An 18,091-nucleotide genomic window follows, 5' to 3' on the forward strand; every position below is an offset into this window, starting at 1 on the left:
TTTATATAGTAAATCGTATATGCAGTAGATCGTTTTAGTAGAACGATTGAAAAGACGATACTTAACGGACTTAAGGCATAGAACCGAATAGTATTCGTTTCACAAAGACACATATCGACCGTTTTTATATCACACTGTTAATCTGATTTTATCGTAGTTACTGTCGATACCATTACCAAATATACAAGCTAAACCGTAGTCTTGTTGCACTCGATACAAAAGGCAAGAACCTTATCAGTAGTTAGTATTGGCCTCAGTCAAGGTAAGCGTACGCGGGTGGACCTGCTTAAATTCTGGATAGGTCATTGACTCATATTTGCGCCTTCGCTTCTCCGTCTCCTCAGCTCTAAAGCGACTTTTGCGCTGTAGATAATCAACCAAAGCCTGTATATGCGGTATTACAATATACAATAGGCCAAATAATTATTTTGGGATTAAGACGCGTTTCAGGCAACAGCCGTGATTCAACAAACTCAGCTACAGGTTTAGCCTTTTCTTCTGAGACTGTCAATTAAGTTTCGTTATGAATGAACTTGGCTTGAAGTATGTCAAGTGCCTCAGGGAAGTCCTTGCTGGAAAGTGTACCTGAGTGCTTCTACGGACGTTTTCCATAAAAGGAGTGCGAAAAGAAGACTGTTAAAAAATTTTGTTTCCAAAGGATGAATTCTCTTCACAAGTATCATATATTGTCACGCCAGCAAACCAGTCGAAGAGCATATGGCCTTCATTAAGAATCACCTACCCACGCGGGGTCAATGCGTTTTACTTGAACAAGTTGAGCTTTGATTGGAGTTGAGAGGAGTCTCTGCGATATTTGTACGCTGCTACACTCATATGCTTCCACACGAAGTTGACCTCGATCAGGCAACGCTCCTATGGAAATTGTTAATGGGTAGACAAATAGTGTCGCATATACATATACAAAGCATAAATCGTTCTTACGAAGAATAAACGATCAGTATAACTCTTCGCCTCGGATCATTGTTAGGACCTTTGTGGAAACGCCAGCAGATCTAACTATTTTCCCGATTTCGATAATTTTTGTTAAAGCATATTCGGATATATTGTTTGAACTTAACCTTATTGACACCGAACTCAATCATCGCGTTATCATACAGATCCAAAAAAAAAAAAGATAAAGATAAATTTCTTCAGAATAGAGACGATTGTGCACACGTATTCTAAATATGCAATCTAGATAATTTTAAATTGAACGAGAAAAATCGTAGACTGGACAGACCGTAACGAGCATTATACATATGTACGCTTATAGAAACTTGAGTAGGTTATTAAATGTTTACAAATACAGCCATGTCATAATGAGCATGCACGATTACCGTTGCAACTAATCACTACATACATATATATATACGCGGTATAGACGACTGGTTGAAACAACAGCTACGACCGAAATCGTCGCTAGCATGGTAAGAGCGATACAGGAAATATATACAGATTAGTTCATTTGATCGAAAAATCTGTGCAAAACTAACGATTCCCATTGAAATGTACGTACGTTTTAATCTAAGAAGCTAGAGGCTCAATTCGAATCATTTGACTGACTATTCATTCAATTAGACGCCAAATAGCCATGGATAGGATTCGACTATAAAACAACTATGTCAGAGGAACGCTCCAAGCTTCTAAACGCTATGGTATGGTGCTCTATTTTGACATTTGCGCTAGACGTCAGCGCATTGTTTAGGATTGCGTGCGATGCTCTGAATAACTGTCATTGGTCTCCTACAACGCGGAAAACAGTGTCTAGAATATCTATGAGCAGCATTTCCGACTTGGAACAGCAGAATTTGAGAAAGCTTCTTAAAATTGCAGGATACGTTTGGATCGAATGGAGGACGGCCTTATCGAATCGGCCAACCATCAACGAGTCCTGTGTTCCGCCGCCAAGCTGGCAGTTCTCACTACAGGTCGCCAATATCGAAATGTCATCGTCGATACATCTTCTCTTCAGTACCAGTCGCTTCAAAGGTTCAGCTGTGCGCAGAGCACATCATTCGCTGTCGGGTGATAGTAGCGTTCCGACTGTATGAAGCCACGCGTGGTATCGACGCTGACGGCGGCGGTCACAGGGTGTCTTCGAAGAAATCACTAGCTGAGGAATAGAAATGCTGTTCGCTGTTATGGTAACTGCTGCTTCTGCGGTGGCGACATCGCGCCGAAGGTAGGTGAAGGCCATTGACGTCTCTTCACTCAGTTCAAACCAGCTCTGAGCCGGCTTAGCAACAGTCACGTATAACCGAGTAACGGCCAAAACAAAGTTGCGGGCTTTAACGGCGGCGGCAACGGCTGACTTCACCGTTGCGCCGGTCGAGTCAGCCGCCGCAGCTCACACATTTCTCAAGCATGAATCTAACGCGACGGCCAATCGTGATCGCAGCTGGTTGAACTACTAATACTGCCACTACAACTACCGCTACTGCGCTGCTCCACTAATTCCGTGGGGGAACTATTGAAGAGCTAGTTCCGATGTGGCTGTTGTTGTTTTCTGCTCCCCTCGGCGCTGGCTTTCGACATGTCCCCGACAGCATTGGGCCCGATTGGGCCGGGTCTTCACCGTCGTCTGCCAGAAAATGACAGCTTAAGAAGAAGCCCTTGCTCCAATCGCCATCAGCAGCATCCCTCTCCCCGAACAGCCAGGAGTCGAAGATCCGACCGAGATCCATGCTGCTGTCGTTAGCAGGTCTTCACAAGCTGCTGCTGCTGCTGCTGCTGTTACCTTCGTCGATTTCCGTGCTTGACTCCGCTCCGTATCGTGCTCAACAGACTGGCTAACTCTACGGTTGACCCGCCGCTGCTGCTGCTGCTGCTGTTGTTGCCGTTAACAACAGGCAACGAGTCGTCGTCACTAGTAGCTACGATACTGCAAGCAGCTATATGATACAAAACATATCATTGGCTGTCACATCTCATGCCGTGTTCCATTGTTTCAAATCATCGTCGTACGTCAACGATACGCTACCTAAGTGTACGCTAGTTCGTTGTGAAATCCATAGCGGTCCGGTCGTAGAACATGACAATCGGCAGTAATGATGTGAGTTTGAGATCCTTTCGTGACAGCATCCCCTAAACAACGACCGACCTTTTTTCGGTGCACGCAGAATTACCGCAATCACAAATAGTGAGCTAATTGATATTAAATTTTAGTGCGCCATGATGCTTCTTTTAAAGCAGTTTATACTGACCGTGTTTGTTGTTCGAGCGGGCGCACAAGACACAAGTGCGCTGATAACAGGTAAGTGGAACGGTAGAAGTTTGTTTGGAATTTACACTTGATATAATAACATGCTGTAGCGCTCTCAAGATGTGCAGTAAACTAAAATCTATTAGCTTTGCTCTATAAGTAACTCCTTCGGTGATTACACCCAACCAAAGGCCTAGCAAAGACATTAGCTGCTGAATTTTGAAGGTTAAATTGAGGCCATCATTGACTGTCCTTTTTTTTGTGGAAATAGATATGTTCGCTTTTCGTGTTGTTGTACTGTGGAGATGACACTCTCTCGCACTTGTCCTCTGCGGCCTCCTGCTTATCCTATGATCTCCTTGTACTATAGTGTGATGGTGCTATCTCACCTTGTCGACTCTCAGCACGACCTCCGTCGCTTCGACGAACTCCTGCTCCCAACTAACCTCACGTTGATGACTCCTCGTAACCGTGACTTGTTGTAGGCATCCTGGGTAGCCTAACTTCGACGAGTAAAAACCAGGGTTGTCCTGGCGAATGCGTGCATGCAATCACCGCCCTGCTCTGCGAGCAAACGTTATCGGACGCACAATGCGATGCGGCTTATCTCCGCTGCTGTATCACAAAAAGTCCAGTGAATGTGGCGTCGTCGAGCGAAATCGGCAACGCGTTCGTAAAGGGCGCGCCGGCCACCGGTGGACAGGGACAAGATGAAACTCCAGCTACGAAACCAACACCCCAGCCTCTGAAGGGTGATTCAGATTCTACCAGCGACTCGCAGCCCCCGTTTCCACCAGCTGATCACTCCATCAACGCGACAGCTCTACTGTTAGGTACGGCTAACTGACTAACTTCCCTAGCCTGCTTTGTTAACCAAATAGCACCTGGTCGAGCTTTTGTTTTTACGAATGTTTGCAGTGGGGTACATTTTCTATGTATCCTGCTCTATTGGCTCACAACGACATGTGTCTACATTGATTCCAGGCGATCGTGTCGAACCGGACGTGCGTATTGAGACGATAAACACCTCGAATGAGTCTAAATCCGCATCTACTTCAGCCGTTCCGACTGACCCTAAATACAAGACGGGCTCTGCTATCACCAATATCAACTGTCCGGGCGCGTGTATTTCAGAAACATTTGCCGCTTATTGTCGCGTTTCTATAGCCGATGGCTTGTGTGGTCATGGTGGACTTTGTTGTGCAAATGAGAATGACGGACAGACAGTGACTGCAGGACAAGATGGCAAATCTAGCAAACAACCTATAGAGATTGAGAAAAAGGCGGGTAGGCCAATTGAGTGCACTGGCTCTTGCGTTTCATCGCTCTTCAGTCTGCTATGCGACAAAGTTGATTATACGGCAACGTGTAATTCAGGCGGAGTGTGTTGCCTGAACACAGGCGCGACCTCAACGCCAACGACGACTTCCTCCCCACCTCCAGCCTCATTGACTCTGCCGACCTGCGTTGGTCGTTGCCTTCCGGGTTTCATGCATACGGCGTGCCGTAGCAAAGGTAACCAAGTTTCAACGGAAACCACTATGTGTCCACCTGCTACCATCTGTTGCTTGGATACCCCGGGTCGAGCAGGAGGTGGCGACGTCTACACCAATGACCGTGGACCTGATGGCCCTGGTATCATCTTAACAGGCCCTCCGAATGTCCAGTCTCCGTTTCCTTTGAGCGGTTCGTCGCGGTTCGCTGTGCCAACTACGCTTAATAAGCAACCGTCGGTTAGCGGTGAACTATTTGGACTACCGCTTCCTATCCAAGAAGAGGCCATCGGTCCTTTATCTAGTGCTGAATTAGTAACGAAAATTGCCAGTACTATACAGTGTCCCGGCAGCTGTATTGCCCCACTAATGAAATTCACTTGTTTTGGCTCTAATGACGTATTTCCACATTTCAAGTGCACTGACGGCTATATGTGCTGTGCCGATACGAGTGACGTCAAGCGTACCTTGAGCGCTGCCATTATTCTTAATCAAGTTGGTCCCTTAGGGCCACATTCCGTGCCACCAGGGGGTCTTATACCAGTGCCTACAGATGGAAGCCTTTTCGCTCAACGGCCAAGCCCTGGGGAGCTGCCTCCGCATGGTGACAATAAATTAAACCCATCTAGTGAACCTCAAGAGTCTCAACTTCAACCGATAAATGTAAGGCCTCCTACAAACATCGTACAGCAAAGTGGCGCATTATCCGAGCGTTTACCGAATGGGCCAAAGACGCCGCCGGTAGCCATCGCTCCTGCTACGTCACCTCAACCCCACAGTCCTCCTTTGTCATCCGGATCACCGCCACTGTCCCCGCCAGCATCTCAGGGTAATTTTGTCCCCGCCTTAAGGCCTAGACCCGGCCAATCCCCTGTTGCTCTGCCTCAAGAAAGCACAGATATGTTATTACCGTCGCCTACAAGTCTCAGCGCTTCCCAGCCGTTGGTACCTTCCATTACGCCTGTATCAGGAACTCGTTTAAAAAGTCCTTCCTACCATGTTAATACGCCTAATCAAAGTTCTTTTTTGGGTAGCAAGAACTTCAACCGAGTATTTCGGCCCATCGGCCAATCAGAACCTGTTATCACTAATACTGGAGCCAAGCCGACTCCCTCTTCCCCCGCAAGTAGTCCCGTGTTAACGGCAGGTGGTTTCGTTCCCACTAGAGCTGCTTCTCCTTCAATCATATCCGTACCTTCGCTTACGGACTCACCACCAATACTCCCTGCTCCTCACTCCCAGGCTTCGAGGGAATCGAATGGGACGCGCTTAAAGGGTTAGTATCGATCGGTCAATTTTAAAGTGAATGCCTAACATTTTATTAGGTTTTTAACATTATTCACACTTTATAAAGGTTCATTTGCTATGAGCTACTGTCAATGCTCTTTTTACATAGAATAATTGGAAAATAGATCCAGGCAGGCCAATTTTAATCGACAAAAAACACAGGGGCTAAAGTGAACTATCTAAAAATCCATTAAAATTTGTGGTATCGACCTCTACCCAGGCTACTCTGACGTCTACCCAGTGAAGTAGACGCAGATACAAAGGCCCGAGATATTCATACGGGCGCTAACGCACTAGTGAGCTAGATCGTTATAATGCGCCTATCCAGATTTTTCGACAGTACTTTCAGATGTCAGATAACTTGAATTACTCGATCCCTAAAGAGTACCTGGACGTGGAAAATCCATAATAGGAACAGTGTTATGCAAAGATAGACGCCTGAAGCCCAGCTTCCTAGCGAAGCATGGGTTTAATTTCGGGTTTTATAGTGAATAAAGGTCCCTCAGGTAGCTGGTCCTATTGAAAAGGGTTGGATGTTCAAGCAGCAAACGCTTTTGATACATTTCGTAAATGCTTTAGGGTTATTTACCCGTAGATTTTCGGAATATTACGGCATCTATCGAAGTGTCATTAGAAAACATACGTTCGCAAAAAAATGATTTGTCTAAGATTTTAAATTGTAAAAGATAACTCCACTACATAGACCCAATAAAATCCTTAACAGCTGAATAATTGTCAGCCCCCTTCTACAGAATAGGAGGCCATAAATGCTAACATATTTTCAATATAAGCATTAGCTCTGTTAAACGGCAACTTTTAAATGACCCTTATATTGCTAAACGTAACGTATCACATATAACAAAACTAAAGAGTCGATTAAGAATATAATATAACTTTATAAAAGGGTTGACTTCGCTGTGGGTTCCAAATAAAAAGCTAGGCCGTAACTGCAAGTATTGTGGAACGGATACACCCATCGTATGTTTTCGACCTATACAGAAAAACTATGCTTTGCTCAATTGTCTAAACTCGATGCCATTCTGGCTCAAGAAACGAGCTTTCCTCTGAACAGTTACATAATGTAGTATAAGGAAACGCCCCACGCCTATTAAGTTTGGCTTTAATCGCTCAATGTAAAATGTCTTTATGCTGTGAACCACTAATCTCGCTAAGCTTCTGGCTGGAGCAACTTACATGAAGTTTAAGAATGGCTTTCAACGAAGGCTATCGTCCAAAGCACCTTTTTGTGACCAATTTCTTCAGAATTAAAAAAGAAAATAGCTGTGTTTTCTTTTAGCTGTGATCTAGCTATAACACTTTATAAGTCTTCTATCAAATTCTGCTACTCTGAAACACCGACATTGATCGTTATAAGGTATAATAGTAGACAAGTTACCATATGTAACCCTCTGGCAACCGTAGGTGTCATTTCGCCCACTTACATGTGTTCAAAATCGGTACTAACTGTTCCGCATAGGTCTACCATGTTGGTATGAAGATGAAATCCATAGATACAGGCTCCATCTTCAACCAGATTTTGTTATTATGACACAACTTACAGTATGTTTAGAACATCTCTGTTCTGAGTTGAACACAGATGGCTGTCTAGCTCTAATAAACAAGTAGATATAATATATTTCAGGATTTTCACGCGAACCGCTCAGCTGTGGACGGCGCAGTGGCGCTCGACAACAAAAAGTACGTAGTTATTAGTTTTTGACGGAACGTAATCATTATAGTATTTGATTTTTTGTTTTACGAGTTTGTTTGACTAGCGTCTGTGCAGATTATTTGAAGTCATCCAAGCACGAACATAATTCGTGTACAGCCCTATAGCGTTTCAATAAGCTTTGATGTAGTGGGAAACTACATTGCGTCCCTCTTCGAGTGGACCGTTACTCCACCTACCTACCTACCTACCTACCTACCGAAAAGTAACATGGATTTGCGTCCTTTTGTAGCATTCTGCGCTACGAAGGGCAATCCACTGCTATGAAGTATACGCAGTTATGACAAGGACAACATGCGATATGGAAGTATACTTCAGTACATCGCACTAAGTTTCGTAGAAGTCATATAGATGTGCTATTTCAAATAAACGAACGCCTAATGAGCCAGTACAAATGCAAGAGTATTGATTAAAAAAAAAACCAAGTACGAACATTTTTACGTAACATGCGGTAGTAGTAAGTATGTCTATAGTAGGGTAAAAGCAAATTAGCTGCCCTGAAATCAGTGAAACGCTTATACCACTCCTTCCCGCAAAGCTAAAAGAAGGCCTTTCATTACGTCATATACAGAGGAGCACGACGTTACGGTTGACGAGTAAACAATCCACTTTCTCTATTAGCAGAAACGAGCGAAACGGAACGAAGTCGAAAGAAAAGTTCACAATAACCAAGTTACCAATTGCAGCCTGTGGTTGTGTCGAATGCTATACCACATCAAGGTCCATCAAGCTGGCTCACTGACAAAACAGTCTGCGGAAGGGCGTTGGTTGCGGGCACGCAGACCTCTTCCGGAATCAACTGGGGCACATAGGATCAGCTCCCATGAGTGCTGTGCCCAGGAGGCAACGAGGATGACGTTTTGCACATGATAGATCGAGTGCTAACATTTGAAAACTCCCAATAAAAAGCATGAATAGACTTGTACACTTCGCATGCACATATGGAAATCGTAAACATATTAGCTAGGAGACATATAACAAAAACGATAACCACTATTTAAGGCCGAGGCGAAAAGAGCCGCAGCAAATAGAGAATTGAGCTACTGTCGATACAAATTTTCCAGATCATCTGATCATGATCATCAGACATGATCCAAGTTGTTGGGGTAAAATAAGTTTTGAGGAAAACTTTTGAGCAGCATCGATGGGCGTCAAGTTTGTCCAGATACTGTATAATACCCTAATGTCAGATCAGACCATGAGATGCTGGGAGACCATGGGATGCCGTCCTCTGCAAATGTCCCAGGATACCTAACCATATGCCGTTTTACGACGGAAATAATCAATATATACACGATCCGTTCGTTTACGTCGTTCTACGATTTCTCTTAAAGGCCACACTGCAATTATGTGACAAATAGGCACATCTTTAGAAAGCTGTTATTATGTTCATAATTGAATACTGCGGAGTAGTATTTATTTAGGCATTCATACGATATGCTGCGAATCCTTCGTGGAATCTTATTATTGGCAGGTAATCGGAGGTAAAGACGCGGGGCTTGGAGATTGGTGCTGGCAGGCGGCTATCTACAACGAGAAAGGCCAGTATGTCTGCGGTGGAGCCCTTATCGGTCCTCAATGGATAGTCACCGCAGCTCATTGCGTAACCAAGTTAGTTCTAAATCAACACTTGCTTTTTGTTACGTTCAAATTTCGTGGTCTTTTACCGTTCGCATCGTGATAGTCAAGATACGCATACTATATTTAGCAGTGATGGTATTGCGGTTCATTCCCTATTTCGAGCAAAATTACCATTATAGAGCAATCGAATCGCTGATCTAAACCTAATGAAATATTCAATCCCCTATTTTTAATGACTACCTTTCTCAGATAAGCCCTAAACAGAAAGCAATGACTAATTTGCCATCTAATGAGGGTTACTCATCTCGGCGACGAGGTCGATAGGACGCCAAACTCACAGCCATAGCATTTAGGATAAGAGATTAATCTTGGGCTCTGCTATTCTTTTCTAATAATTTGAGTTCTTCATTTTTGTGCGGTGTACATGCGGCCAGCGTGCGTATCGTGTAACTCATATTTTTAGCACATCTGAAATTGGTCCTTACGATATTTTCACTTATATTTTGCTTCCGTTTCAAGAATACGCAATACATATATAAACCGTATTTGTTCTACTGTTCAAAATATTTATTAGCGTCTGAGGTTTAAAGTTAACGTAGGTATTCTCTTGGCCGTAGCTGAGCTGAAAATATTTCTCAAATATTAGACTCTGCTTACAGTTTAGTGCTTTGGGCGCAAGACTTTACTCAGTTTACTTAGTTTTATGTTAAAAATGAAATAAGTGCAGGCTCACAATTTCGTTAGTTTCGACCCTAGATACGCTTCTGTTAAGAGAGAGAGAGATATACGAAATTGACGCATGTTTGTGTTGTGGATAATGTCTCGCGTTCCCTATTTTAAAAAGATAGCTTATTAGCTTGACTCCAAACTCAAGATTGATGGTACCCTCTTGACGTAGTACTACGTAAATTTTAACAATTTTTTTGTCATTCGTCTAATTAGGCTTATTTGTTTCTTATCATTTGCCGTAGCAGCATGACACTTGAGAATTTCCAACGTTTTGCAGCTGTTAGGCAACGGTTTAGTACGTACTCTATGCCATCGATTAATCAGCCTACGAGAAAGGTCAGTATGACCTTAATATCGGATGATTGAATGTTAGGTTTACGGGTTATTCGTGTCGAAGCCATATGAGGCAAGTTTTCTGTAGCCACTCTATATCCCTTTTCTTACGAGTGAAGGGCGTTTACATGATCTTGCCTGCCATTGTTTGCTGTCTCTCGACCGGCCAGCTGGCTGACCGGGCGGGCGGGCGGGCGGTCGCTGTAGCCCAGCACACCGACGGCCGGCATTCTCTCTTGAATGCGACGATAATGGTCCATGCTTGGCGTCCACGAGCCGAGAAAAGGTAGATGGGGGACGACTGATCGCCTTTTTCGCTTTATTTCTCTCTTTCCTCAAGCTTCTTCTAACTAGCTCCACTCAAAAGAAACACAACGAAAAACAACGCTGAAGAACGCAGTGAATGTGCCTGCTTGAAGAGATGTGACTCCTTACGCAAGGCGTATTCAATTGAGTGGCTATTTTAGAGTCCGCGTCACGTAGCGTACTTCTTTTGTTCGACACAACTTGCCTTTAAGTCTCGCAAGCAATACATAAACGCTGGAGTGAGCGATGCTAGAAAACATTGGCACTGCAGGAGCACTCCCATACGTTAGCGTCTACGTGCGATAGGATAGTTCGTGAAAAGCCAGGACACCGGTGCAAGTCGCTTTGAATCGTTGACGCAACTTCTGTCTGTCTCTCGTACTGAAGAACTTGTTTCGTGACGGTTTGCTGTTCGGCACAAATACAGGCATGCGCATCGCTGGATTGAAGTTAGTTAGTTAGTTAGTTAGTTAGTTAGTTAGTTGGAAATAACGAATAGCTAGCAAATGATTGACATTGCAAAAGTAAACTACCTGCTCGGTGCGGCTGGTATGTTGCTTTTGTCTACGATGAGGAAGGGCGTGACAGCGACGGATGTCCAGACTAACCATCCTTTGCCCCCTCACACTCACGCCTACGGGGTACTCCAGCGGCATCTATACACTGTAGAAGACTACTGCGAGAATGATCTACGAACAATCCGATTCCACGAGGCACTTCTTATACGAAGCCAAAGGCCGCATAGGAAATTGTATCTGGGCGGAGTACAGTGCACTATGACACTGAATGCGTCTCACAAAGATATTGGCCTTATTATAGCTATGAAGACGCTGGTCACGCGAAGTCAGCTCGACAATTTGACCCTGAGGTTAGCGGGAAGCTCGGAACCTGTGACATTATTTGGCAATTTATTTGACGGAGATTCTCCTAATCACTTCAATGTGTCCAATAACGGAGAAGTGGAACTTACGTGGATGACCGCTAATCGGTCCTCCGTCAAAAATCTTACTGCTACTGGACGTGGTTTTGATATGGTCGTTACCGCGTTCAAGGCAAAATGCGAAGGCAATGATACGCTGTTGCATGGCTGTTTCAAGTGCCTGACCGGATCCCGTTTTATTAGCGCAATTCATGTTTGCGACAATCACAATAATTGTGGGGATCTCAGTGATGAAAAATGCTCTAACGAGTCTGTATCAAGTGTCACTATAGTGGCCATTGTTCTGGCTGTAGGCGCCGTAATTTTAGGTCTTATTTTTGCAACAGCTTACCAACTGAAAAAATGTCTTCGAAGACGTAAAATTCTTGCTTTTGATGATTCACTGGCCAGCGGCGTAGTATCGTATCTTCACGTAGACGATTGCCAGGAGTCGACGCCGTTGACTCGCGTCGATCTAGTCCCAGATACGGAAAGACAGGACGATGAAAAGCTTTCTAATAAAAGTCATTAATATTCGTTCGTTCAATCTCCGACCCAGCCACTATCAACCACTCCAACAAGCGAATCTATAAGGAAGACTACTTTCTCGAACAGCCCCTCGGTGTCAAGCAGTACAATGTGATGCTACCTGTGCTCAGTCTCCCTGTAATGAACTTCACGGTGAAGAATTTTCTAGTAGCGATTAGCGCAGCGCGCAACGAATTAAATGACAGTCAATAAAGGCGCCAATTGAACGACTGAAAGGCATTCCCATCCCGATGAAAAGAAAAATAAAAGCCAATAACAAATCGGTGGCCATGATGATCCTATTCGACGACAACTACTCACAGCCGGTAATATAACTTTATTCTGAAGCAAGCATCGAACGAAGCAACAGACAATCTGAAAGTAAACATATTGTTAGTGTTTATTGGACCGATTTTCTCGTTTGGAAAAAATTAAGTTGTCTATTCCGTAACCCTATCACAGCTGAAGATGAATTGGCACCTGTGATTTTGACCAGTCATTCTATACGTTTAGCGGTTGAGTAATCGTGCCATCTAAAAACCATGTGTACACATATTGAAATGCAGCTTGAAAAATAGCTTTGACCATATCTAGCTCATGTATAATATTGTCATGTTTGTAAACATCTATATATAGTTTTGTAGCATCTAAAGGAAATACCTGATAGCAAAATGCTACAATAATATGAATAGAAAATACCAACACCTTCCTAAATAATAGATTTTTTTATGTGTTTAGCGTAAATAAATTAGTAGTATATATATATAAGTAGAATTACGTTAATGGATTATCAATGAATAGTTCAGATTGAATTCAAATCGCTTTTATATAGACCAACTTCCTACTTACTTAATGGAACGGAACGCTTTAATGTCTTCATGTCTGTACAATTCATATATAGACTAAATCTCGATACTATTACCCTACGGCCGGACTTGGGTTGGCCAAGGCTGCTAACACACCCTTAAGTTTCACTCTTTGGCAGTTCGGAACTTCATTGAAGAGCGTTCCGGACCAGCAGAAAAAGCAGATGTCTACTTGTCAATCGACCGTGGTCACTTCCGTATTGCCTGCCTCACCAGACACGCTGTATCCTAAAACCTGTAAACTCGAAATTCTAATCGCGCCGTCTGCAGTCTCTCAAGGCCGAGAAGAATCTCATTCTCCATTACAACTTGAGCCACTCTTTTTCAGGCCTTCAGGGCCTCTTTGGCTCCGATGACTCCGGGTTCCCCCCCCCCCCAGTGGTGGCGCACATAGACTTCACAAGCTCCTCTAGCCGCACTCTAGACAACCCGGAAAAGGAATCTCTACTTAGCTAAGACCTTGTTTGTGGCTGTTGTCCTTACGGTTTCGAAACTGAGTTTAGCAATGCGTTGGCAAAGTCAATTTCGGCCGTTTGCTCGCTATGGACACATATGGGTCAAATGGGTTTTTCAGTCCTGTGTAGGAAAGACAAACAATCCCCATAGCCTCTAACGATCTGTGTTACGTAAGAGTCCACTTTTCAGCTCGCTCTTTTCACGCTCCAGCTATTTCCCGATGTCTGAAATAAGTTCTTGGACGACGGCTCCGGGATTTCCAAATGCTATAACCGCCCACGCAACAGTTTCCTTAAAGCGTTTGGGACATTTACTTGCTTTCCTCAACCCTTAGGTCTTACGGGGATGTTCCGGTTAAGACAAAAGCTACTGACGTACTAACTGCCCTATGTGCTTAGGAAATTCGCAGCGGAGAATCCTTTTACTTGTTTTGAAGCCAACAGACGATCCAAAGCAAACTGAAGAACCGAAAAGCACTACTGACTTGGCGACCAACGTCAGAGGCCTCCATCTGCTCATCCTTCTTGACTTGCATATGTTAGGCAGAACCCTTGCTAGAGCGTTCGTCGTTCTATTAGCTTTCGCCATAACTGTAGGTGCTTAACATAAAGCAGCCCGCTAGGTCCTTTAGCCAGGCGTACACCCAGATATTTAACACCGTTTACCATTTGTTTATTGTTTACCATTAGGTTAAGATTTGTTTCTCATACACGTTTTCTTCTTATAAGCAGTACGCCCTCGTTATACCTCCGGAGCAAACTCCAACCCACTTTTCATCGTCAATTCCGAGATTGTGCTGACTGCCTTACTGGCGTATAGGTCCATCTATGTAGCCGTTTTTGCCTGTACCGCAACTGGCAAATGATCTGCATGCATCAGGAGCTCTATTCTGCCTGAAAGATTTCGTAGCCCTAGGATATTATCGTAGGCAATCTTCCATAACCCTAGTATAGAGTCTTGGGGCACCCCTGCCTCTATGATGGTTCTTTCGCTCGTTATCAATTTTTAAGAAATTAGATATTACGCGCACCAAATAGGGCGGTGCAGTCTCCTAGTCATTGTTTTATATATTATCCTGGTCAGAAGAGTGTTAAAGGTTTTCTTGACGTCTAAAGGTACTGCCATGAATGACTTTCGAATCTTGAGCGTCCACCCACACGTGGGTTAGACCTTGGGTGCCATATCTCGCCCTAAATATTGAGGGACTTCTGCTAAATCCAAACTCTCTGTGAAACATCAGTCCATGCTCCTCAGCAAATGATCGTAACCTTTCTTGGATGAGCGCTTCAAATATTTTGGTAAGCAGCTTACCAAGCAAGTCCCCTATTTCGCTCTGGGATGAATTACCACTTCCGCCTTCTTTCAGGCAGCCGAAAGCAGAACTTCCCGCATAGTTCATGCGGCTACTATGACTGGTACTAGCGGGGGAACTTCTTGACGAAGAGCTAGGTCGCCAAAAACATGGCCCCGGTGCTTTCCTTTGATGCATCCTGCTGCCGTGAGGTTTCGGCCGCCACAATCGCTAATGTTTCGCTCTCTAATTCCGTTGCTTCTTGTTCCCAAATGCTGTCCATGACAACTTCTCGTATCGCGGAAGTAGCTTCCTTAGTATGACGACTCTGTCCCTTTTCAGCATGCCTTAGGGCTCTCCATCTTGTAAGGTTTTCCCTATGGATTTTTGAACTCTGCAACGAAGTCCCTCTAACAACGCTCTATGTTCTGGCTGACGGCTCGTTGAAGTTCTGCTCTGCTTTGCCAGCATTGGGTGAGCAGAGTTGCTACCTTTTCCTAAAGTATCTAAATAAAGGCAAATTGTCCTACAACCAGTCTGAGTTGTGTTCATTCATTTATTTTAGGTTGGTAATAAAAAGGTAGTAGATGTCTAGAATCAAAGTCATTACGAATTGCTACGATTAGCGAATATCTATAGTGGTTCATAATTCTATATTTTGATGTATATCTTGTTTCATACAGGTACGTCCGAAATGGAGATACGTTCTTTGTCGAGGTGGGATCGGTTGATCTCACAGCGAGACATGGGCATTCACGCAAGAAGGCCTGGGCTAGCTATATACACCACAACTACAATGAAAACACACTTGACAACGACATCGCGCTTGTTAAGGTTCATATCAGTTACTTAACTGCCGGTTTTTGCTCTTCATTATCTTGCCTATGATAGAAATTAAGTGAATTTAGTACCACGATTTTCTGTCACTACGATGTAAATCGTACTGAAGGAAGTAGGACAATTGCTACTGGGTTAGCTAGATCTTGTCCTTAAACGTAACTGGAACGACGTTTCCACAAAATTTCCTACTATTAAATTTTCAGTTCAGCTAATTTTCATCATAATAGGACAGTTCATCTAAGAAGTAGAACCTCTCTAAGACGAAGCGCCGGAAAACTCAAATAATTTTTCCTAGATGGCTGAAATGTTCTATAGTAACGTGTTACTACTATTCGACCAGTTACGTAGGAAATTATGATCGATGAAAGAATCTTACTTTGGAGACATATTATTACAAGTAGGACACTTTTTGTTATTTTGAACAGGTTTTGAATCCATTCAATGTGAACTCTTCGTCAATATCAGCAGCCTGTACTGTGTGTCTACCAGGCAAACAAGGATCTAAGAATCCTGAACAGGCAGCACAAGGTCAGGAAGGCCAATCCACCCGATGCACTGTTACGGGCTACGGTGCCCTACAAGAAGGAGGACCCGTTGCCATGCGCGTTCGGCAGGTGGGAACATTTACGAGAAAACAACAGCCCAAAGCCGTATAAGATCCTAACTCGAAAAGAAATTTAATTTCTGACTATTTACTACTTTTTTTTATTAACCTGCTTCGATCAAATGCTCAAATTCGTATTGTTTATTGTTATTTTTATTGATCTCGATTGAAGCAGAATTGTTGTAGGACGACCATGAAACGTCAACCGTTAACGAGTCCTATTTCGTCACAGCTTCTGAGACATTTATTTTTGAGGCACGTATATACAATAATGCTTTGTTGTTTTACCGTGTGAATTGCGGTTCAGGTTGAGCTTCCTATGGTTGAGGAGCGTACGTGCGTCGCTCAACTAAGCGCGGCCACGGCGAAGCTATTCAAACTCCCTGCGAGCACATTCTGTGCCGGTGGGGAAAAAGGCAACGATGCATGTCAGGTCAGCCTCAAAGCTTAGCGGAATTATAGCAGTCACTTTTGTCAGATCACATTAGGTTTACGCTTTTACCAATTCGACCTCGTAGTGTATATACTTATCTCAGATAGCCTTTGTGAGAACTAGAAGAACTTTGCGTGCTTTCCCATACGTTTCTTTTAGTACCATCTATATTTGACCAATTCAGACTAGCTGAAACATAGCTTCAATCAAGGTTCCCCTCTTGCTGTAGGTTACCGTAGGCGCGCAATATATTCTTCGTATTATGCTATGTATGGTACCTTATATATATGTATCACTTTGTTGAAATTGTCAGGGCGACGGTGGGAGTCCGATGGTATGTGACATGGGAGGCTTCTATGAACTGAAAGGTCTTGTGTCCTGGGGCCTTGGCTGCGGACGACAGGATGTACCCGGTGTTTATGTCAAGGTGTCTTCATTTATAGGCTGGATTAACCAGATTATCTCTGTTAATACGGCGTAATATTCATCGAAGACAACACCGATCGCGAAAGACAAGAGATACTAACGAACCTTCGAAGGGACTGCCTAGAATTTAGACTAAGGTTACGTTTAATGTTACGTCATTGACAATAGCCTATTCAAGAGAGTTACCAATAAATAATAGTTTACTATAACGTAAACAATTAGAACTTACTAGTTCAAACTCAGTCGAAGCCATATTGCGAAAATTAACTGAAGCTGCGCCACGGATAGCGCTTACTTCAGTGGTTGGGGGGTTATTTAACAATAACATTACGATTCAAACGTTTGTGTAACCCTGTGGATCCTGTACATGCAGTCCATGGAAATATTTAACACTGTATATAAATCAATTATTATAGTGCTAAGTATTTGTTATGGGAACGCTAAGAGCTATATGTAGTGGACTCATTTGTCGCATGGAAGTTCATGCATTTATCACCTATGACCGCCTTGAGCGACATTCATTATCCTACTGTTTATGTATAAGTTGGCAAATCAAGCTGATCAGTTACTTAGATGCCTTAAGTAAAATCTGTTATTCGAAAGGGTCTGGGTGTCTTTTACCATCTGTTTTCCTTAAGGGCGTACAGTCGTAAGGGTAGAGCGACACAGGCAACCCTTACGGTTGTATACAGTGGTCGATCGACTCTTAGTAGTTGCAGTTGAAATTGACCAAACAATAGCTTACGTAAAATTTATGAATATTACATGTCGCAGATTGCCATATATTCATTAATAAACGTCTTATCTGACCCTATTTGGTAGAATAAGACAGGCATTTTACGGACCCCAGGATATATAATGGACACTTGTAGTAGATACTCATTATTGATATTACTGATAAATAAAAATCCAGTGAAATTTATTGAACTTACAGAGCTTATTAAGAAGTAGAATAAAACTATCACAACAACTAAAATATTTACTTGTCCGATATACACATTAGCCTACTTTGCAGTTCCTAACCAATGCAAAGGCAGTGGTAAAAAAAGGCCCAGCATATTTTTACTG

The 18,091-nt window shown here is 43.4% G+C and overlaps 1 protein-coding gene across 2 annotated transcripts; it reads left to right on the forward strand.

Annotated features, from left to right (window-relative positions):
* The first annotated feature begins 2,738 nt into the window (after positions 1–2,738).
* LOC111263045 (uncharacterized) lies at positions 2,739–17,950 on the forward strand. Of its 2 annotated transcripts, XM_022837787.2 has the most exons (9): positions 2,739–3,253; positions 3,688–4,035; positions 4,187–5,971; positions 7,625–7,680; positions 9,186–9,322; positions 15,404–15,554; positions 15,986–16,174; positions 16,472–16,597; positions 16,911–17,950. In XM_022837787.2, the coding sequence occupies exons 1-9, from the start codon at positions 3,172–3,174 to the stop codon at positions 17,076–17,078; spliced, it is 3,042 nt and encodes a 1,013-aa protein (XP_022693522.1). In that variant the 5' UTR covers positions 2,739–3,171; the 3' UTR covers positions 17,079–17,950. The 2 variants fall into 2 exon arrangements, with proteins under 2 accessions (XP_022693522.1, XP_022693523.1); XM_022837788.2 differs by lacking the exon at positions 3,688–4,035 and having other exon boundaries at positions 2,741–3,253.
* The last annotated feature ends 141 nt before the right edge of the window (positions 17,951–18,091 follow it).

Source organism: Varroa jacobsoni, unplaced genomic scaffold (assembly GCF_002532875.2).
Source record: "Varroa jacobsoni isolate VJ856 unplaced genomic scaffold, vjacob_1.0 scaffold_727, whole genome shotgun sequence".
NCBI classification, from domain to species: Eukaryota; Metazoa; Arthropoda; class Arachnida; order Mesostigmata; family Varroidae; genus Varroa; species Varroa jacobsoni.